The 23,032-nt window shown below is 35.5% G+C and overlaps 1 protein-coding gene across 11 annotated transcripts in view; it reads right to left on the reverse strand.

The window, feature by feature from the left end:
• The window catches only part of TBC1D5 (TBC1 domain family member 5), a 590,707-nt gene that overhangs the window by 78,266 nt on the left and 489,409 nt on the right, over positions 1–23,032 (reverse strand). For 10 of the 11 annotated variants that reach the window (XM_032143402.2, XM_058433544.1, XM_058433546.1 and 7 more), the window contains 2 exons: positions 6,810–7,066; positions 2,320–2,385 (listed from right to left, as the gene is read on the reverse strand). In XM_032143402.2, coding sequence (XP_031999293.1) covers positions 2,320–2,385; positions 6,810–7,066 — 323 coding nt within the window. The remainder of the gene's footprint in view (positions 1–2,319; positions 2,386–6,809; positions 7,067–23,032) is intronic. The other variant, XM_032143406.2, reaches the window with a different exon arrangement.

Consider the following 23,032-nt stretch of genomic DNA (forward strand, 5'->3'; position numbering starts at 1 on the left):
ATAATTCTCTAAAAATTACTTATTGATATAAATTATGGAATCTCACCTTATATTCAGGTTTTTTCTTAAAAATAAAAGCCCATATAACTGCTGTGTTAAAAGTCAAAGATACAGACGTAAAATTTCATTAGAAATAAAGACTATCTATAATCAAGGAATCATCAAAAGTATTGATACTTACTTTATTTCTTGAAATTTACTTCATTGCTTTGAAAAAAGACACCTGGGAAAGTCTAAATAGTTTAATTCCTTGACATTGATTATATTAAGCATAGATAGAATTTTTTTTTCTGCTACCACTATTTTGGTTTACTTCTACTTCCCCTTGTTTCTTGGTACTCTTCAGGGAATATGTTGAGGAAGACAAAAAGTGACTTCCCCAAATCAGGTAGGTGTACTCTCATTGTCTATCATTGTCAAAATCATCATCACAGACTAAAAGCTGTTTATTTGTGATTCACATCTATTAAAGTAGCTGGAACTCTCCTTATCAGACTGATACAATCTGTGCTAGGGTATGGGAGGCAGAGGTGATTCTGAATAGGGTATCTCGTAAAAGAGCTGGTTCCCGACTATGTAGGCTTAACTGGGTCACCTAAAGCAAAGGTAATGCCCAAACAACCAGGTAAAGCTGTAGGGAAAGCCAAGGGACCAATGAAAACAGGCTTGACACAGCAGCAGGCACTCAATAAATACTTGTTGAATAAACAAATGAGATAATTCTACTTATATAACACGAGGTATTTGAACAAAACAATACAACCTCCCTCTTTGAAGTTCTAGTTAAACAGTTATGTTACTCCTGTGGCTCTGGTTTGTAGGAAAAAAACTGGATTTATTAATAGCATATAAGCAGAAGTCAGAATAAGCAAGCTGACTCTTAGCTTTTCTTTCCATAGGTATAAATTGGGCTCCATATCCTATGTCTTACAGAGAAGCCAAAGATCTACTCTGTAGCAATTAATGTTGGGACAACAAAACACATGTTAAAAAGTTGTCTGTGGGGCTCAGAATTTAATTTTAGAAAACAAATTTAAGTCTTGTAAATTCTCTCCGTATCAGATGATCACATTAACATTCATCTAAGTGCAAAGCTAAAGAGAAATCATGCAGACATTAGCTGCCTTTCCTCTTGTCCATGCTATTATACTCCTCTATTATGTAGATCATTTAACAGACAGCAAGAATGAACAGCTCTTCATGGAATCCCTGAGCTAGAAAAGCCCTTGAAGTTCATCTGGTTCAATTACCAGAATACCTCCCGAAACTATACCTGTGAGACACAGAACTATATATAGAAGTGAAAGCTTACTCCTCTATTGCCACAATGTGGTGGGTTTTTGTTTTTTAAGTTAACCCAATATATCAATCTCTTAATCACAACCCATTCTTTTCTGTTCCACCCCCCTAAAAAAATGGATAATATGAGGACATATCATTATTAAAACAGTATTTTAATACTACTAGCATGACTATATTATGTGGTATTTTAAATTAAGAAAAACATGATATGGATTTTAATTAATACTGCTATCATTTTAGTCTGAATTTGAATAGGAGATTCTTAAAGTTACTCTAGGCTTCCATTTAACACAGAAATCCTCTCTATGGCATATTTCATCTAAAAGACTGCATAATAAAAGATTAATGCAGCCACTTTAAGTATTTATATGTTTTAAAATTGCATAGGAGGTAGATGATCACTTTTTCTATTTATTTAAAAACTATATTTTTCTATATTTTGAACAAATGGATATGATATTTAAACATTCTTTTTTTAAAACCATTGCCAGTTACCATAAATGAAGATTTGCTACACTGTACTTTAATTGTGTTAATATAATTCATAATTCAAAGGCAATACTTAAAAACATTTCAAAATCAGGTTGTAATTATTTCAGGTAAAATATAAGTATTTCTGGCTAATCATAGCACATAAGATGTCTCACTTCAGAACTAATTGGTCAAATACTGTCACAGAGCACCAGTGTAACAAAAAGAACACCTCAGTGTTAGCTGGCACACAAAGTGTACTATGTTATAATAACCGCAAAATATAGGGTGAATCAGATTTTGCAAAGAGGCTTGTGCACACCTAATAGAAAACCCACATCACAGCCATTTTCGGCATCACCAAGGTATGACATGAGAGGGGACTTTTGTTCTTAACAATAGTGCCACTCAGTGGCTGAACAATGGTAGTGAATTGAAAACAGTATGAATGGAGGGTGGGCAAAAAGAAAAATGGAGTTTTGGAGTAGGCAATGATAATACTGTAGGCAAAGAAAAAGAAACACTATGTTGTTATGGTAACTGTACCTTGGAGGTCAGTTAGAGTCTGGACAGGAACAGAAACCTGAGCATCGCTTCCTGTAACTACATCGCCTGGATTTCATAAGAAAAAATAATTAGATTTCATATAAAGGAAATAATCAACTTCACTTTTCTTTTATACTGAATGTTCTAATACTTTAATCAAATTACTAAAAATATAGTACAAAAGAAAATAATGCACAAGCTTAGAAAAATATAAAATATTTTTAAAGAAAATAATTTTTAAGAGCATGTTTCCTAGAAATGTTTTGTGTTTGTTTTTCTTAAAGAAAACATGAACGAGTTTCAACTAGAGTATAGGAAACTTCAGCAATCAAAAGATTTTGCTGAGCATATTTCATGATGCTACAAATATTAGTGTGATTTTATATTTTCTCTTTCATCCAAAAGTAAGTTATATGTCATTTATTTAAAAATAGGCATTCTTTTGAAATTGATTTCCTCCTATATCAGACAAAATTTATCTTTAACTAGAAACCCACTTCTTCAGTGATAAGATAAAGACTTAAATAAGTTCTAATTTCATATTAAGTAATGAAAAGATTTCTTAAGTTACCACATGTACTTATAAATGTCAACATGTAAAAATAAATCTGTGAACTGCATACCCTTAACTTGATATACTTATTATAGGCAAGATTTCATTTACAAATTGGACTTATAGTAAGTGCTTAAAATAATGACGTGTTCAAATTTAAAAAGCAATTTAAAATATAGACAAAGGAAACAGGAAAAAAAAAACCAAGTGCATTTTAAGAACATAAGAAGGGAAAAGGAGCATAACAGGAAATCTCATGAAGAACCTGAGGTGCACTAACATTTGGAAGGAAGACTTTTTGGTTCTTTGATTTCCTTCCTGGATGACAAAGTTCAACACTAAGCATAGTCACTGTCAACAGAATCATTCTCTGGATATATCACCATCTGAAGGCCTATGCTATTTTCAGACTAACAAGCTAAAGAAAAAAGCATTTTAAAAAAGCATCATATTTTCTATGCATGATCATTTATGACTGACTTGTTTCCCCTTGAGCTTTTATATAACATATACGGTAATAAAAAAATCAACTTTTGAGTTAAATGACATATCCTCAGTGTTCTGACCACTATGACTTACAACATGGCCAGCTAATCTGGAAACTCTTAAGTTGTAATTATACCATCATCATCAATTAACAGTACACACATTTAGTCTCCTATAATTGAAATAAAATCTATAAATAGGAACATACCACAAACAAGTGATAAACAGCTTTTAGTGGAAATGGGCCCCAGATTTTCATAGTATATGAACTCTAAATTCACTGATAAATGGTGTGCCTACTTTCTGTATATTTGAAGGAGATTTTCAATTCTGTGCCTGCTACCTGTTTTACTCTGCTGCTTCTAGATCACCTATTAATGTATAGAGACTGACAACTCATTTTAACATTAAATATCACCAAAACAATTACAGGGAACATCTGGGCTGCTCCTTCAGTATCTTACCCCAACACATAGACAAACTACAGAATGTACTTCAAGCAACACATGTGAGTTTGGATTACAAACACAACTGTCCCCCTATCTAAGCATACAAGCACAAGTAATTGAAAGTTAACTGATTATGAAAACCATAAACAGTTTCATCTTTATAAACAACCATTTTTCAACACAACTTTCAAATTTTCCAGCAGAGTACACTAAAAAGACTATTACATTATCTTTCCTCAAAGGCACTAAGTAGATGACTGTTCCGAGATAGAAATCACTTAGCAACACAAGCCAAGATCCTGACAGGCTAAATATTGTGTTCACTGATCTATGGGACCAGGTGATACGCTTGCAGCTTTGTCAGTGTGACAGCACAGCAGGATACATGTGGGAAACACCAGCATAAAGAACCAATGTTGGAGAAGTATTTTTCACTGTAGAGTTAATCAATACATATTCTACCAAAACAACCACATATTTTTAGAGGTGGGAGACTCTCCAGGGATTAGCCCAAATCTCTTATTTCAGGGTGAGGAAACAAGAGGGTCAGAAAGCTTCAGAGTGTTGCTTAGGGCTCATCAATGGATGATTAGAGAAGAGCAGCAAACTACACTATCTTCTATCGTCTACTTCCATAAACTGTTCTCTTTGCCTTTTGTTTTATCCATACCTTTGTGTGGGAAGGAGCATTAGCAGGAACTTTTATAATTAATCTGAAGGTAAACAAGTTTTTGGGTTTTTTTGGTAGATTGACATGAGAAGAACAAACCACAAGTACAAATATAGAAGGTTGCCGAACAAGGCTACTTCCTTTCAGCACAGGGATCAGTTAAAATGCCCTAGTGATAATCATGTTCCAAATACTTTGCTTAAGTGCTCTGTTGTCTCCTTATAACTGGGGACTTGGTTTTCATCAATTGTTCCATCTCCACGCACTTCCTTTCTCACTGTGATATTAATACTTGACATTTCCTTGGAGACAAAACTTTATATTTCTAGTCATTTGGCTTAGTTCCTCAGAAAATTTAAGCTACAACATTAAGAGATTCTCTGACTCATTTGCCTGCCATCAGTTAGAATTACAACTGACTACAGCTTGTTATCAAAGCAATATTGAAATCGTATTTGTTTAGAACAATAAAACAGTACAATTAAGAAATATGTAAAATAACATTCATTTCCATTCTGGAAATGGGTATAACTCCTGGCATTAAAATACATTTACAACATGCTAATGATTTGGTCTCTTTTCTAAAAAAAATCATGTGTGACAGCTCTATGTTAAAAAGAAAAGAATGTAATTTTCAACGAGATATTCTTTTATTCTTTTTTTTTGAGATGGAGTTTGGCTCTGTTGCCAGGCTGGAGTGCAGTGGTACGATCTTGGCTCACTGCAACCTCCACCTCCCAGGTTCAAATTATTCTCCTGCTTCAGCCTCCTGAGTAGCTGGGACTACAGGCGTGCGCCACCACGCCCAGCTAATTTTTGTATTTTTAGTAGACACGGGGTTTCACCATGTTGGCCAGAATGGTCTCCATCTCTTGACCTCGTGATCCACCTTGGTCTCCCGAAGTGCTGGGATTACATACGTGAACCACCATGCCCGATATATTCTTATGCATGGTAAATTGAATATTCTCATAAAAATTTAAGTACGAATTATATAAAATCTAGTATTTTACATAGGCAAATAAAAATTGAATAGAAGGATAACATGATGTAACCAATAGAGGAATACAGACACGCATGGGTGTGTGCATGTGTATGTACACACACTCATTGAATAATACTCAACATTTATATCATTGGGGAAGAAAGTCCATTTAACATAAGTTTACCAATTTAAATGTCACTAAGTAAAATCAGAAACTAATTTTGAATGTAATTTCCTTAAACAGAGTATATGGAACATACTTTTAAAATATTCTTACTGACAATATTACTCATGTTATCGTCAACACTAATTATTGAAAACTGATGTAACAGAGGGATCCCTTTAAGACATGAATGATACTTGGGTCAGGATGTTTGCTCTGACACTAAGTGGCCCCAAACTGCTTGTGAAGTCTTAGGATTGCTTTTTAAATATTTTTTGCCATCAAGATACAACTTCTTGCTTCTAGAGTACAGTTAGCAGAGTCCTACTACTAAAAATAAATGTAGCTGTTTCCAATTTCTTATGAAAAGGGGGACCTAATACATTATGACTCTTCAAAAATAGGTGAAAACTAAAAATGCAAAGGTTCAGAGTAAGAACCTGAAGTGCTCTCTTATGAATACAAAACATGAGGGAGGTGAAGCTCTGGAAAGGCCCTGACACAGAAATTAGCTTACCTGAGTCCCAGTAGAAAATCTGCTACCAACAGCAGTGCCCTCACTCATCCAGCGAGAGACATGGATTGGGTGATCTCCCAGGTTTCCTCTGCTGTAACATTCTGTGGTTCTAACTTTTAGTTTATGGACTCATACACTTACTTTGGCTGCTTGAAATTTTGTTTAGTTTCTCCCTCCCCACTGCTTAAGATTCTAGTTTGTATTCCTTAGAAGTGAAGCAGCTGGGTGAGAGACTGCAAGCCTAGTGGCCCACTTCCTCAAAACAACTGTAACGCACCAATGAATGCTGTGACTAGTGAAGCCCATGGTACTGGAACTTCTCATTTTGGATTCCCTTCTAGTGAGAAGCATTACTATACAAAGTTAGCAGAGAACACAGTCAACTGATCTCAATTTCTGTGTTGTGTTAATTCATGCCATCATACTGTATGGGCATCTACAGGACAAAGTTGCAAGTATACTAGGACATAAATGTTAAAAAAAAATTACCTCATAAAATATTCTTAAGCCCGACACAGTATCTAATATTCCAACTTTATATAACATATTAAAAAAGTAAGTTTTGCATTAACCTCTATTCTAGGAGGTTGGTTCCTCACAGGCAGGTGAAGAAATCCCAGGCTACACTGTGAATGTTTTCTTTATATCTACTAGTATTTTTTCCTACCTTTGTTCAATTGCACAGGCATGCTTTCTGATTTCATCAGCCTCTGCTGCTGCTGTTGCTGTTGCAAGTGATGGCTCGGGGCCTCTGCTGAGGTCCTGGTAGGAATTGCAACAGAGGAGGAGCTACTGCTGTTGCCTCCAGGTACAGGGCCACCTGCACTGCCTGGAGCCATTGCTGGGGAAATCAACTTTCTTCCAAAATTAATCAGGCTATTAGAGACCTTATTTATATTCAGGGGAGCACCTTTGGCATTGGTCCTGTTAAAAAAAGAAATGGAGAGGCATTATTTACATAAAAGGATGATTCTATTTCACATAATTAATTGGTATAAAAGCACACCTTGTCTGCTTTGAAAAAGGTCATTTACTAGACCAGCTATATAAACTGAGAAGTGAAAACTTAAAGTTACTACAGAATAATGAGTTTCTTAAAAACATAGCTTATGGAAAACAGTATTATTTACATTTCATTCATTCATTCAACAAATAGAGTCAACACTGCTGGGTTATGAGGACATAATTGCCCCAAAATAGACACAGTTCCCTTCCTGGAACTTCTAGTCTAGTAGGGAAGAAACATATTAATCAAATAATCACATAAATAAATATCTGCTTAAAACCTGTGACTGGACTATGAAGGAGAGGCTAGGCAAGTTGTGGGGTCCTCCTAGAAGGGGGCATCTATGAAACGAAGCTAAGAGTAGATTTCTCACCAGCCCTGGCACATGAGTACTAGGCCAAATTTAATATGATTTTAAAAATAAATGTGTCTGACAGTCATGAAGTAAATTCCTAAAAGTTATGTCAAGTGCCCAGTTCTTTGCAATTGTCATCTATCCTTATTCTCTGCCCCAGAGCTCCATATCCTCCTTCTCCACTTCCCTAGTTTATTTTTCTCGATAGCACTTTTCATCATCTGACATACTATATATTTCATTTATTTATTTGGTTATCATTTGTTCACCTCTTCCAAACCCCATTCAAATACAAGTTTCATGAGGGCAAGGATTTTTGTCTCTTTTGTTAACGATTATATTGCCATTGTCTGGTACATCATAGGTACTTTATTAATAATATTTGTTAAATGGTAGCAGCATCTACCCATAGTCCGTCTTTTCACCTGCCACAATGGAAGACCAGCTTCTCCATTTGTGCTTTGAATCCCATCTCCTCTGACTTTCAGAGATTGTTATTCCTGCATCCTCCTCTCCTGCATCATCATTTTCTCCTTTTTTACTCTATCATTTCCATTAGCATACAACCATGGTGAGTATATGCATATGTATACTAAATTCTCTACTGAACTCTTGTTCAAGTTACCATCCCATTTCTTCCTCTACGTATAACATGTTTTTTCAAGGTATATTAAGGTGCCGCTTCTGCTTCCTCAGTCTTTGGTCCACCAAGCTCCAGCTGTGGCCTATTTGCCATTGCCCTAAAGCCATTCCTCAAGGTCACCAATGACTTCACATAGAAGTTCCAAAGGTCTATTCTTATTTGACTCTACCTCTCAGCAGCTATCAACTCCCTTAACCACTACTCTCTCTCTCATATTTTGTCTCTTGGCCAGCACCTGTATTATAACTGTGCCTGGCAAATAGAGGGCACCAAGTTAACATTTGTTAGATGAACAATTCCCAAATGACTCAGAATCTCACAGTATCTTAGGGCTATTATCTTTAAGACCAATTATGATTACAGATTATTTTAGTTGTGAAGGAGAGTCCAGCTCCATGACAATATTGAAGTTTGTGTTTTTATTGCCCAAATCATTAATAGAAATGAAATAGCTCACATTTTGCTTTTTTCATAAAAATGGAAAATTGAAAATCAACTTTAAGAGATCTACTTATTTGATTTTAATTAACTTTATTTTTACTATAATTTCCTTCTCCCAGAACCAGCTGTCAGCACTTACATGGTAATTCTACCTTTTATATGACAGCTATAGCCTTGCATTACTACATGTTGCTGTAAAACAGAACAGATCCATAGTTCTATAATAAAAAGGAAAGAACACTAGACTTCTTCCTTCCATAAAGTTTTCTCTAATGTTACTAGCTAATGTTATGGGCTAGGTATTAGAGACTTACATTGCTTTGGAGGTAGGACAAATCAAATTTAAAATATGAAATTCAGCTTTATAAAAGAAAGATCTATTCATTGTAACTCAATGAAGTGTGAAAAAAATTTCAAATGGTTCCTTTGGCATCAAGTTTCATCTTTAAAGAATTCAGCTATTTAAATGTCCTTCCAAAAATTATTAAAAATAATGTTTCCTAATGGAGATAAGGATATAAAGTGATTATACACCACTTACTTTCATTTTTTAGGTGCTTCCTAGTGAAGTAGAGCATTCTTAATTTACATTTACTATAGGTTGGCAATAGAGGAGGCACTCAATATATGTTTATTGAGAAAAAAGAATGAATGAAATGAAAAAACTCATAAATTCTGGATTAACTAGGCATTCACCTCTGGCATTATATTCCACCCAGCAGCCTACATACATTCCCATTTTCTGTGAATGACAGTATAAAGAAAAGCTATCATGGACTGAAGTTCTGTTGCATTTTAGTTTTGCTTGTTTGCAAGTCAGGATTCATAATTCCCAGATATGAAGAAGTTATAATGTTGTTACCCTTTTTTATACACAAAAATGTACTAGTCAAATTCCCATATTGCCAGTTGTAAAATTTATATGTTGATAAAAATACTAAGAAACTGCTAGAGCATTATCAAGAGAATATGGTTAATGCATCTTCATTACTACTAATAACCATGAAAAACATACAGATCAAGTTTATGCGGAGCAATTTTTCATCTGAATAGCTCTTAAAAGGGGATGAGCACTGTTTGCCTTTGTTGAACATTTTTTTGTGTTTTTAACCATGTTCTCCCTCATCTGGTACCCACAGCTTCTAGAAGAATATTTTTTTTCAAAACAACAATTGAAGGTGATTATGTGTCTTCCGGATATAAGCAATTGTAAGTCATACAGAGAAAGCAATCTGTCCAGAGCTTGTCTGTTTTTCTAGGCATAATAGTTTTTATACCAAAGTTATCTAATTTAGAACTGAAATATGAGCAGCAGAATTCTTCCTGTGAAATATTAAACAACTTCCAACAATTATTAATGGCTGTGATGTGTATGATTAAGTCATGTGTGCTAAATTAATGAAAATTAATGTAGTTGTCAGAGATCTGATGGACAGCAGGGATTAGATTGGATTAAAGATGGAGTGCAATGTGTTAATAGTGTTGAAATAAACAGCAAGAGGAATTTGGAGTTAACAAGACATTGAATATCAAATCTAATGAGTAACCAATTTTGTGTAATTGAAGTCTTTCATTACTATTGTCTATCTACTGTTATTTAAAAAAAGTACTGTTTAGGAGAGATTATTTTAAAATTCTGCCAGGAACTTAACTTTTGGCACAACCTCATTTAACAAGTTAAGTCAGTGCCAATAGGTGAACTTTCTGAAGATCCAAGAATCTCCTCAAAATACCTGTACCAGAACCCAATTCTGACCTGAATTCATTGTTGAGCTTATGTTCAGTTTCTTAACATTGGATTCTCTTCTAGTGAGAAGCATTACTATACAAAGTTAGCAGAGAACACAGTCAACTGATCTCAATTTCTGTGTTGTGTTAATTCATGCTATCATACTGCATGGGCATCTACAGGACAAAGTTGCAAGTATACTAGGATATAAATGTTAAAAAAAAAAAAACAACAACATAAAAAACAAATTACCTCATAAAATGTTCTTAAGACCAACACAGTATCTGATATTCCAACCTTAAAAGAATCAAATGTAACATATTTAAAAGGTAAGTTTTGCATTAATTTCTATTCTAGGAGGTTGGTTCCTCACAGGCAGGTGAAGAAATTCCAGGCTACACTGTGAATGAAAATAGGTGATTTTGGCTATCTCTTCCTAGACGTTTATTGCCCACTTGATGTCTTGCAGCCTGGCTTTCTGACCCGCACTCTACTGAAAGAGCTTCTAGGTCCTCCAATGCCTTCGTAGTTGCCAGTCATGGCCTGTTTTTATTACATTTCTATAAACTTACTGAAGCTTTTAAAAAACCATTATCACATTATCACCTCTATAAAAATTCTCCACAACCTTTTCTCTCCTGGATCTAAATATTTACAACATTCTAGTTCATCTCCTTTCTTCCTCTATGTTTATTTTTTAGATTTGATATTAAATATCTAATATTTGTTTATTTCACTTTTTCTGCAATAAAATCTTATTAGATGCTTAGCTATACTTTTGTCAAAGAATCACTTCAATTTATTTCAAATTATTTTTCTCTATATTCTAATTTATATATATTTTTGTTATTTCTTTTCCTTGTGTTTTCCAAGGTTGAATACTTCCGTTCATTCATTCACTTACTCATCCTTTATTCTCCCTCTTTTCTGATGAAAGTATTTAAAGCTACACATATGCTTGGTTTTAATAATAGCATGAAAGTTTTCTCTCATTTTCTAAATAGGCTTGTTGGCTCATTTGTTATTTAGGTACAATTAAAAATTTCAGATGGCTGGGTTTATTGAATAAAACAGAAATATCGGAGGAACGGAAGTGGGAAAATGTTTTGATTTTTCAAAGTGACTATGGAAAGCACAATTTAGAAAATAAACTGATACATATATAAATATTTTTACTAATTACTTGGAAATGAATATCTTTTATTATAAGTAGACAGCATGGTTCACTAAAAAGTCATTCCAAGGCAACTTTACTTCTCATCTGATAGTGTGAAAGGTCTGTTAGATTTTGTTAAGATATGTCAGTACCTGTGGAAATAATAATGGAAATAATGCATGTTCAGATATAGTGGAATAATTGTACCTGAAGCATATTGTTCAATATTCTAGCACCCACCAAGTGTTAACGGTGATTATATGTGTCTCAGACTTGGTTCACAGACTTGTTACCAATCCATCTTTTAGGACGGTCATAATCTTCTGTTAATGAGTTGTGTAACCATGAGAGAGTTATTTATCCTGTCTGGACCCAAGTTACCTTATCCTAAAATAAGGGAGCTGAATTTTATGATATTTTAGGTACTTTTTAGATTGAAAATTCTACTATTTTGTGACTTGAAGAATGAAAATATGTGCTTATTGAATTTCAGACCAAAGGCTAAAGAGACACCCAATATGTCAAATAAAAGAATAAAATATTTTAATGTTTTCAAAATAAAGTAAATTATAAATGTTTGAGGTGACAGATACACTAATTATTCTGATTTGATCACTGCATATTGTATACATGTACGATATAGCACACCCTACCTCCAAAATGTGTACAATCATTGTGTACAAATTAAAAACAGTAGTAAGAGCAAAAATTTAAAAAAGACTAAAAAATTTGCAATTTAAAATAATCTCAACAGGCTAGCATGAAAGATTAAACAAAATTTAACAAAGATAAAAGCTCATGTAACTATTTTAAAACTTTTTATAACTGCACATTACATACAGAACAAGAAGGCATGGATAACATGAGTTTAAATTTAAAAAAATTCAAAACTCCCAAACATTAATGTTTTGATTGGGTTTGGTTTGGCTGACAAGACTAATATGAGTTCACAGTGACGATACTGAAGAAAATTATGATACTTGGACTGCATTAATACTAGATGAGTCCTCACACTGCAGAAGATACTGTATAACTTTGGCCATCAGCTTTGGTAAGGCATTAATTTCTGAAAGAATTGAGTTGTGTTTATAAATAGAGTGGAACAGTAGAGAAGCTGAAAACTATGCTGGAAGAGGAATGACTGCAAAACCCGAGGAGTAAGTCCTACATACAATATAGTGAGGGATGCCATGAGGGAAAGCAGCCCTTTTTTGGTGTGGCTTAGAAATGAGATGAGTTACAAAAGTTAAAAAAGTGAGTTACAAAAGCTATGACATAGGAAATCTTATCTAGTGATAAAACAGGCTTCATTTACAAAAGTAAGGGCTCCAATCCTGGAACTGTACAAGTAGAGATTGAGAAATAATCTTTAGATACACAGCCTAGTTCTAGTACTGGCATGCCTGAGAGACAGTATTAAATGAAAGCCCCTTTCCAACTCTAAGAGTTTATGATCTGCAGTGCCAAATGGCATCTACTGTCACATTTATCACATCACTCCGATAAAAGGACCAAATAAGAGGCTTGCATACTAGTATAGGACCTTGAGAAATGCCAGTCAAACCCCATCTCCAAATGAAGGTGCCTATTTGCCCTGTGTCCTTAGTTTCACCTTCAGTTTCCATTCCATTCCTTCTGTCCTTCCTTCCTCCTCTTTATCTTCCTTCCAAAAATCTTTCTTTTCTATTCTCTTCCCTTTTCTTTCTTTCATAGTCTCATTTTCTATCATTTTCTCACATTGTTCTACCTATACTTTTTTTCTACCATAAAAACATTTAATGTAGTGGGATACTTGGAAAAAATACATTGATGCCACTAAACATATATCTATGTATCTCTGGTTTGGAGATAGAAACAATATTCCCTTTGGACCCCTGTATACTTCTAACTCTGTCATTATTGATCTGCTGAGTGGATTATGGTTTATATTTATTTCTTCCATGCTTATAGATATCAATCTATTTGGAAACTTAAAACATTCATCCGAGTTGCAACATAATACTTTCAAGATGATTCTAACATCTTAGGTAATAATCAGGATATACTTCTATTTAAAAATTCTGTAAGTTAGAGGCCAGGTGTGGTGACTCAGTCCTGTAATCCCAGTACTTTGGAAGGCCGAGGAAGGACAACTGTTTAAGCCCAGGAGTTCAAAACCAGCCTGGGCGATATAGTGAGACCCTGTCTCTACAAAAAAAAAAAAAAAAAAGCCAGCCATGGTGGTGTGCACCTGTAGTCCCAGCTACTTGAGGGGCTAAGGTGGGAGAACTGCTTGAGCCTGGGAGGTCGAGGCTGCAGTGAGCTGTGATCACAGCAGTGCACTCCTGTCTAGGCAACAGAGCAAGATCTGGTCTCAAAAAATCTGTAAGCTGAAGGTTTTGAATTCTGTAAAAGGAATGTTTCTAAAGTTCTTAATTCTGTAACTTTGAAGTTGAGTGTTTCAAATTTACTTCAATGAAAGACTTCTATATCTAATTTTAATTTGCTTGCCATACTGTAAGGTTTGTTATTTTAGAAAGTGAACTCACTCCTCATCTCAAGGAACTCTAGATTCTTAAAGATCTTTATTAAAACTAAATGATGAAGGTTAGCTTGTCAGTACTTACTCCTTAAGAGTTGAATTTCAAGGGAAACATGTTTCCTTTCAGCTATAAAGATTAATTCTTTTATGTGCAGCAGGCAAACTTTTGTCTGTATGATGAGCAGCAAAAGGAGTAGCGTTTGTTAGGAATAAAAAGGTTGGCACTGGTGACAGAGTGGACGTAAGCTAGACTGTGGGGCTTACCTAACTGGGGCTACATACAACTTATAATGTTGATTAAACTAACATAACAAATAATAACCTATTATGTATTAATCATGATGCATCAAATCATAAAACTTCTCAAGATGTACATATAGGAAGAGATACTGAGATTTCTATTTTGAGTGGTAGTTTTGAACTATTTGAATTATTTATTTGAACTATTTGAATTATTATTTGAATTATTTTCTCACCTGTATCTGAGGGATATGAAATCATTCCCATAAATAACCATGGTTCACACTAGCAGCATCTCTAGAGTGTTAGGGATTTTCTGGCCTAGGCTAACACACGAGAAGGGAAGAGAATATAATCCTGAAATGTTCACATACTGGGAAGTTTTTGCCCTCTTCACCTCTCTTTTACCACTTTGAGAATCACTATATGTCTTCATAATTGAAAAAAATACAGCTGCAGTAAACATATACTAAGAATTAACTGTTATGGTTTGAAGGTAGGGGTACAGAAGCCAATAAAATATAAAGAAACATTTGAGTCTGCAAAATGAAACAGTCACATTTTAAAATGCAGGCATAGAAAGGAACAGATTATATGTAGAAAAACAAAGGAATATATTTTTTCTTAATTAAAAAAACTATAAAACACTGCTGAGAAGTTAAAGATGACCTAACTAAAGGATGAGATAGCCTATGTTCATGGATTAGATAATTCAATAATGTTGAAGTATCAGTTCTTTCTAAATTGATATACATATTAAATGTAACTCCAATCAAAATCCCAACAATTTTTATAGAAATTGGAAAGTTGATTGTAAAATTTATATGAAAATGCAAAGGAACTAGAATAGTGAAAGTAATAAAAAAGAACAAAGTTGAAGGACTCAGCCTACTTAAAATCAAGACTTGCTATAAAGTTATATAATTAAGCCACTGTGTTACCAGAGAATAAACAGAGTGCGGAAATGGATCACACATATATGGCCAGTTGATTTTCAACCAATGATCCAATTTAACTCAGTAGAGAAAGAAAAGACTTTTTAACAAATATTGCTACACAGCTGGGTATCTATCTTGAAAAAGATGAACCTCAACCTTTACCTCATTTTACACACAAAAATTACTTTGAGGTGGATCATAAATTTAAACACAAATGGTAGAACCACACAACTTTTAGATGAAAACAAGAGACTATCTTTGACTGTACAGTAAAGGGTTAACTCAGCATACCTGTGCTGCCCAAAGCCTGTACCTTTCAAAGGATTGGCCCTTGACTGATTCCTGGGAGATAACCTATAAGCCTTTGAAATATCCTGCCTGATAAGAGTGTTTCTGTATATCTGGGCCTTGGGTCACACCAAATTGTTTATACTAACAATGGGATTTATGGTAAACACCTGTTTTTTTTCACCTGGGTCCTGGGTCACACTGTATCAGTCTGACCTCTCTGGGCAGGAATTGGAGACTGGGTAGGTAAGGTTAGTCACATGGGCATTCCATACCTACATGGCTGACTCCCAATAAAAAATCCTGGGGGACACCAAGGCTTAGGTGAGCAGCTCTACTTGGCAACACTTTGCATGTGTGGTCATACATCTTGCTGGGAGAATTAAGCACTCCACTGGGAGAGGACAACTGAAAGTTTGTACAGGCATACCTCAGAGTTATTATGAGTTCTGTTCTAGACCACTGTAATAAAGCAAATATCACAATAGTGAATTACACAAATTTTTTGGTTTCCCAGTAAATATAAAAGTTCTGTTTACGTTATACTGCAGTCTATGCAGTGTGCAATAACACTATGTCTAAAAAAAGGAAAAATCCTAATTAAAAAAATACTTTATTGCCAAAAGATGCTAATGATCATCTGAGCCTTTAGTGAGTCTTAAGCTTTTTGCTGGTGGAGGGTCTTGTCTCAATGTTGATGGCTTGTGACTAATCAGCGTGGTAGTTACTGAATGTTGGGGTGGCTGTGTCAATTTCTTAAAATAAGACAACAGTGAAGTTGGCCACACTGATTGACTCTTCCTTTAAAGAAAGGTTTCTCAATAGCATATGACGCTATTTGACAGCATTTTACCCACAGCAGAACTTCTTTAAAATTGGAGTCAATCCTTTCAAACCCTACTACTGGTTTATCAATCAAGCTTATGTAATATTTTAAATGCTTTGCTGTCATTTCAACAATGTTCATAGCATATTTACCAGGAGTAGATTCCATCTTAAGAAACCACTTTACTCATCTGTAAGAACTTTCTTCATCTATTACAGTTTTATCATGAGACTGCAGCAATTTGGCCACAATTTTAGGCTCCACTTCTAATTCTAGTTCTCTTGCTATTTTCACCCTATGTGGTTACTTCCTCCACTAATTTTATTTATTTATTTATTTTTAAACGGAGTCTCGCTCTGTCACCCAGGCTAGAGTGTGGTGGTGCAATCTCTGCTCACTGCAACCTCTGCCTCCCGGGTTCAAGCGATTCTCCTGCCTCAGCCTTGCGAGCAACTGGGACTAAAGGCATCCGCCACCACACCCAGCTAATTTTTGTATTTTTGGTAGAGACAGGGTTTCACCATATTGGCCAGGCTGATCTCGAACTCCTGACCTCAGGTAACCTGCTTGCCTTGGCCTCCCAAAGTGCTGGCATTACAGGCGTGAGCCACTGCGCCCCAGCATGATATCTTGAATCCCTCCAAGTCATTGATGAGTGTTGAAATCAACTTCTTCTAAAATCAACTTCTTTCAAACTCTTTTTAATGTTGATATTTTGACATCCTCCCATGAATCATGAATGTTGTTAATGGCATCCAGAATGGTAAATCCTTTCCAGATGGTTTTCAATTTACTTTGCCCAGAACCATCAGAGGAATCACTATCTATGGCAGCTATAGCCTTATGAAATGTATTTCTTAAATAATAAGGCCTGTGAGTCAAAATTCCTTCTTGACCTATGAGCTGCAGAACAGATATTGTATTAGCAGGTGTGAAAACAACATTAATCTCCTTGATTAATGCTTGGGTGCAAGCTCTTGGGTGACCAGGTGCATTGTTAGTGAGAAGTAATATTTTGAAAGGAATATTTTTTTCTGAACAGTAGGTCTCAACAGTGACACAGAGAGATAGGCTGCCCTTTGAAATTTTGAAGCCAGGCACTGATCCTCCTCTCTGGCCATGGAAGTCCTCTGCAGTATCTTCCAGTAGAAGGCTGTTTCATCTATACTGGAAATCTGTTGTTCAGTGTAGCCAGCCCCCTTTATCAATTATCATAGCTACATCTTCTGGATAACTTGCTGCAGCTTCTGTATCAGTACCTGCTGCTTCACCTTGCACTTTAATGTTATGGAGACAACTTCTTTCCTTAAATCTCCTTAATCAATCTCTGCTAGCTTCCAACTTTTCTTCTGCAGCTTCCTCACCCCTCTCTGCCTTTACAGAATTGAAGAGTTAGGGCCTTGCTTCTAGATTAGGTTTTGGCATAAGGGAATGTTGTGACTGATCTGATTGTCTATCCAGACCACTCAAACTTTCTCCATATCAGCAATAAGGCTGTTTATTTTCTGATCATTCATGTGTCCACTGGAGTAGCACTTTTAATTTCCTTCAAAAACTTTTCCTTTGTTTTCATGATTTGGTTGTTTAGTGCGAGAGACCTAGCTTTTGACCCATTTCAGCTTCTGACATGCCTTCCTAACTAAGCTTCAACATTTCCAGTTTTTGATATAAAGTGAGAGATGGGTAACTCTTCCTTTCACTTGAACACTTACAAGCTATTATAGGGTTATTAATTGGTCTATCATATGGTTTGAATATGTTTTCCCTCCAAATCTCATGTTGAAATGTGGTCTCCAGTGTTGATGGTGGGGCCTAGTGAGAGGTGTCTGGATCATGGGGGTGTACCCCTCATGAATGGCTTGGTGCCATCCCATTGGTGATAAGTGAGCTCTTGCTCTAAGTTCACACGAGTAAAACTCCCTGAGCCCTCCCTAGAAGCCCAGCAGAAGCACCAGGCTTGTACAGCCTGAAGAACTGTGAGCCAATTAAACATCTTTTCTTTATAAATTACCCAGCCTCAGGTATTTCTTTATAGCAACACAAAAATGGCCTAATACAGCCTAATTTCAGTATTACCAAGTCTCAAGGAATAGGGAGGCCCAAGGAAAGGGAGAAAGATGAGGAAAGAGCTAGTTGGTGGAGCAGTCAGAACACACACAGTATTTATTGATTAAATTTGCTGTCTTATATGGGTGCAGTTCATGGTGCCCCAAAACAATGACAAGATTAACATCAAAGGTCACTAATTACAGATCATCTTAACAGGTATAATACTGAACATATATGAAATAGTGCTAGAATTACCAAAATATGACAGAGACAAAGTGAGCACATGCTATTGAAAAAACAGTGCTGATGGACTTGCTCAGTGCAGGGTTGCTACAAACCTTCAATATGTAAAAAGTGCAATAAAATGAGGTGTGCTTGTAATAATACACAGTTACCCAGTGCTTGTAATAATCCCCAGTCAGAATTGCCCTTGACTCCTATTTTTCTCTTACATTACACATCGAGTCCATCAGCAAATGCTAGTCAAAATATATACTCAAACAAATCACTTTTCTCTCTCTGCACTGCCAATACCATGTTACCATATCATTGCTAATCTTGTTGCTCATCTCCTAACTAGTCTCTGTTTCCTCTCCTCCTTATAGACGATTTTCCACGCAGCACCCAGACTAATTTAAGTCAGATCATATCATTCCACCATTCAGAGCCCTTTGGTGAATTCCCAAAAATCTTAGGATAAAACCCTAAGCATTTTCAATGGCCTGTAAGGCAAGCCCTACATGATCTAGCCTCCTACTATCTCTCCAACCTCATTTACTACCAATGTCATTTGCTACCACCCTCGCCTGTTGTTCACTGGGCTCCAGCCATACTGGCCTGCTTACTATTCCTCAAGCACAGAATCATTTTTCCACTTCAGAAGCTTTGTACTTGCATTTTCCCGTAACGGGAAATGTTCTTCCCCAAGAATCCACGTGGCACACTCACTATTCAGTCTACGTTCAAATAGCATCTTTTCAGAGACACTCACTTTGACTACTCTATTTAAAATAATGAACTCCTTTACTCTGTCTCTTTGCTTTGTTACTGGTTTTGTGTTTCTTATAGAAATTCTCACTTCCTGATCTTATTTTTAGCTTTAAACAATTATTGTGGTATATTTTGATTGTTTCTTGCATTAAAATATAAACTCAATGTTTGTCTGGTTGGCACTAAATGCAAGAATTGCAAGCAGCACAAATAAACATTTACAAAGCAGTTCAAATCCACAATTAGTCAAAGAAATGAAAATTGAAGCAACAAAAAGTTTCACCTTTCTTATTAGCACCTTTCCTACTAGCAAATTAATAATTAATGAGCAAGCACTGGTAAAAGTGCCTGTATTTCCTTAAGTCACCAGTGAGGGAGTATGAACGGAAACAAGCTTGATAATCTTACCAAAGAGTTCTTCCACTTCTATATGCAGCCCTTATAACCCATATTATTCCCTGGCGATTTGTTCATCATGGTCCACTCTTTTATCTGTGGTAAGAAAAAAACCACCGTAGCTGTGGAACCATTGATAAAGTTCCTGTTAAGCTATTTAAGGCCTACGATGCTTTCACCAGGCTTGGCTCTTTAGCCATTATTGGCCTTGCTACTATTCCCTTGGCTGTTTGGAGGCTATTAAAGAGTTGGTGCATTGGGGCTGTCATGCAAGAGAGGAAGTAATGATGATCTAGAGGGAATATATATACTCACGGGAAACCTCCCCGCAGAAGCGATTAGGAAGTAGAGGTTAGACAAGAGACAGGCACATACATGGAAAGCAGGGGGCTAATGGGCTAATACCTGCTACATCTATGGCAATGGGCTTTTATTTGTGTTGCATATCCAAATAAGGAAAGAGGATGCAAAGATGACATGTGATTTCATGGATAAGAATATCTCTAAAAATCAAGAAGCCTGATTTCTCTTCTCTGCTTCACCACGGATTGCTATAATTAAGTCTTTAAAAGCAACTGCCTAGGTATTTTAGTGGTAGATTTTCCATTACGTGTATGGATAATACTCACTTTGCTCTGATTTAACTTACTTGCACATTTCTTTTTAAAAATGGGAATTGACATTTTCCTATTCATTCAGAAAGCTTGGAATGACAATTTAACACTAAAATCTTACTCCAATTTTGTACTTAAATAACCAGAAATTGCTGCTATTAAAAAAGTACATTTAAATTGTGACCAGTCTTCAGAAAGATCCATCTAACTTATTTAACAATCTGTGACTACTGAAATGCTCAATTGAATAGTCACAGAACAGAATTTTTTTTTAAAGTCTGCAATCTCCTACAGTAAGAGTAGAATCTCATATTTTCTTTATTCCAGAACATTCATGGATTTTCTGTTTTGAAAATGACACAATTTTTCAAAATGTAAAATTCTTTCTCCTATGAAGAGGTGATAAAATAAATGGTAGCTGAGCTGTCAGTACTGCCTCAAGAGTATGTCACTTTATCTAGTGATGGCTTTTTACAGACTCCACAACTATAGGTATTTTAACTTGCTTAAGCAATTTTATACAACCAAAATCAGGTATTCCATTTGATTAAATTGAAATTTAACAGAGATGGAAGACACCAAGATTAGTTCTTTGATCTCTCCCTCCAGCAGATCAGAAATAACATTCTCTGTGCTAACTATCCCAGTTTTCCTCTGCCCCCTGACAGAGCCTAAATAACTTCATTGATATTGATGATGAAAGATTCCAGAATTTTAATCCTGGCATGTAGGTCCTCTGGAGAAGGCTGCTAGTCAGGACCCCTGCCTGACATGTAAGAGGAAGCCAGGATCTAGGGAAAGAAGATTCTTATTAGGAGGGTTTCCTGGGCATTTAAGATGTATCCGCATTCCTCAGCAGGATTCCATGTGTCTGTGGAGTAATGGTAACTATTCTTACCCCAAGAAAGCCTAGCGGCCAACAATTCTCCATCTCTACCAGGGATCAGGATCTGCCTCAGCTTAGGAGCGCTCCTCTCACGGGCTGGCCTAAACAGAATGTCCTGGAAAAGTACAGTTTCCCAGGGTGCACAAAGATTCTTCCAATGACTATAATCTTATACTAGAATCTGAGCTCTGTGAGAACAGGCACCACATCTATCTTTTTCACTGATGTTCTCTCAATACCTGGCAGAGAAGAAATTAAAGCATTTGTGAAATGAATGAATACTTGTTAGCTTCAATTGTGGAGTAACCCATATGCCTAAGAGTGGTATCTCACATAAGTCTAAACATCCTTGATGTCAGGGTGTGTGGGTCTTAGACTCATCATATTCCCAGGGCCTAACACAGTGTCTGGCATTGTCTATAGTATTCAATAAATATTTAGTTTAATGATTGAATAAATACATACTGTTTTGAAACCTAAAAAGCATTATAAGATTCTCCTGAACAACTTCCATTTTATATGGTCAGTAAGATTTTTTAAATGCTTAATTCTATTTACTTCTATAATGACTGTATTTTTTTCAGATGTTTTATTGCTAAATTACAGTAAAGAAATAATATGCTAATAATGTTCTCCAAGCCATGAAGCCAAGGAGTCCATGGTTATCAGTATTAGTAATTTGTTGATCAGAATTTCAAAGGACACTGATGGCTACATAAATACAACTTTATGATTTTTTGTGTTCAAATAACTAAGCATTTGTGGTATAAAATCATCTATATCTAAAGTGCTCTTTCTGAAGAGAGTTGTTAATTCTTAACCAATTTAGGTAAAATAGTAACATTGTCTCCTATCTAGTCCAGAGTAAACACACCTTTTTCTTTTTATAAAACAAAACTTAGGTATAATTTATATATAATATACAGATCTTAAATGTTCAATCTGATGAGTTTTGACACTTGTGTACACCTGTATAACCACCATCCCAAATATTATACCTAGAATGAACATTTCCATTACTCCCAAATTCCCTTTAGAGTCAATTCCAAACCCTCATCCTGAGGTAGCTACTTTCTGATTTCTATCACCACATGCTAGCTGCCTGTTCTCGAGCTTCATATACATGGAACAATACAATATGCACTCTTCTCTGACTAGCATTTTTTGTTCAGCATAATGTTTATGAGATGCATGTATGTTATTGCATATATCAGTATACTTAACCCTTGAACAACACAGGTTTGAACTACGCGGGTGCACTTATATGCAGATTTTTTTCAACCAAATGCAGACAGACGAATGTGAAATTCATTATATAGAAGGCTGACTTTTCATATATGCAGGTTCCTATATGAGAGAGCCGACTATGGGACTTGAGTACACGTGAATTTGGGTATATGCAGGTGGTCCTGGAATCAACTCCCCCAAGAACAACTCTAGTTCATTCCTTTATAGCTGAGTAGTATTCCATTATTTGAATGTGCCACAAATTGTTTATCTGGTGTCTTGTTGATGGAGATTGGGTTATTTCCAGATTTGGGGTATTATGAATAAGGCTGCTGTGAACATTCTGTTTCAATGTTGTTTGTTGTGGCTTTTGGATATGTGTTTTTATTTCCCTCGGATAAACACTTAGAAATTAAACTGCTATATTATAGGATATATGTTTAACTTCATAAGAAATTACCAAACCATTTTACAAAGTAGTTATACCTTTTCTACTCACATCAGGAATATATGAGGGTTCTAATTGTTCCACATCCTTGCCAACATTTGCTACTGTCAATTTTTTATTTTATTTTATCCATTATA

The sequence above is a fragment of the Hylobates moloch genome, unplaced genomic scaffold (assembly GCF_009828535.3).
Source record: "Hylobates moloch isolate HMO894 unplaced genomic scaffold, HMol_V3 SCAFFOLD_22, whole genome shotgun sequence".
In the NCBI taxonomy this organism is placed as follows: domain Eukaryota; kingdom Metazoa; phylum Chordata; class Mammalia; order Primates; family Hylobatidae; genus Hylobates; species Hylobates moloch.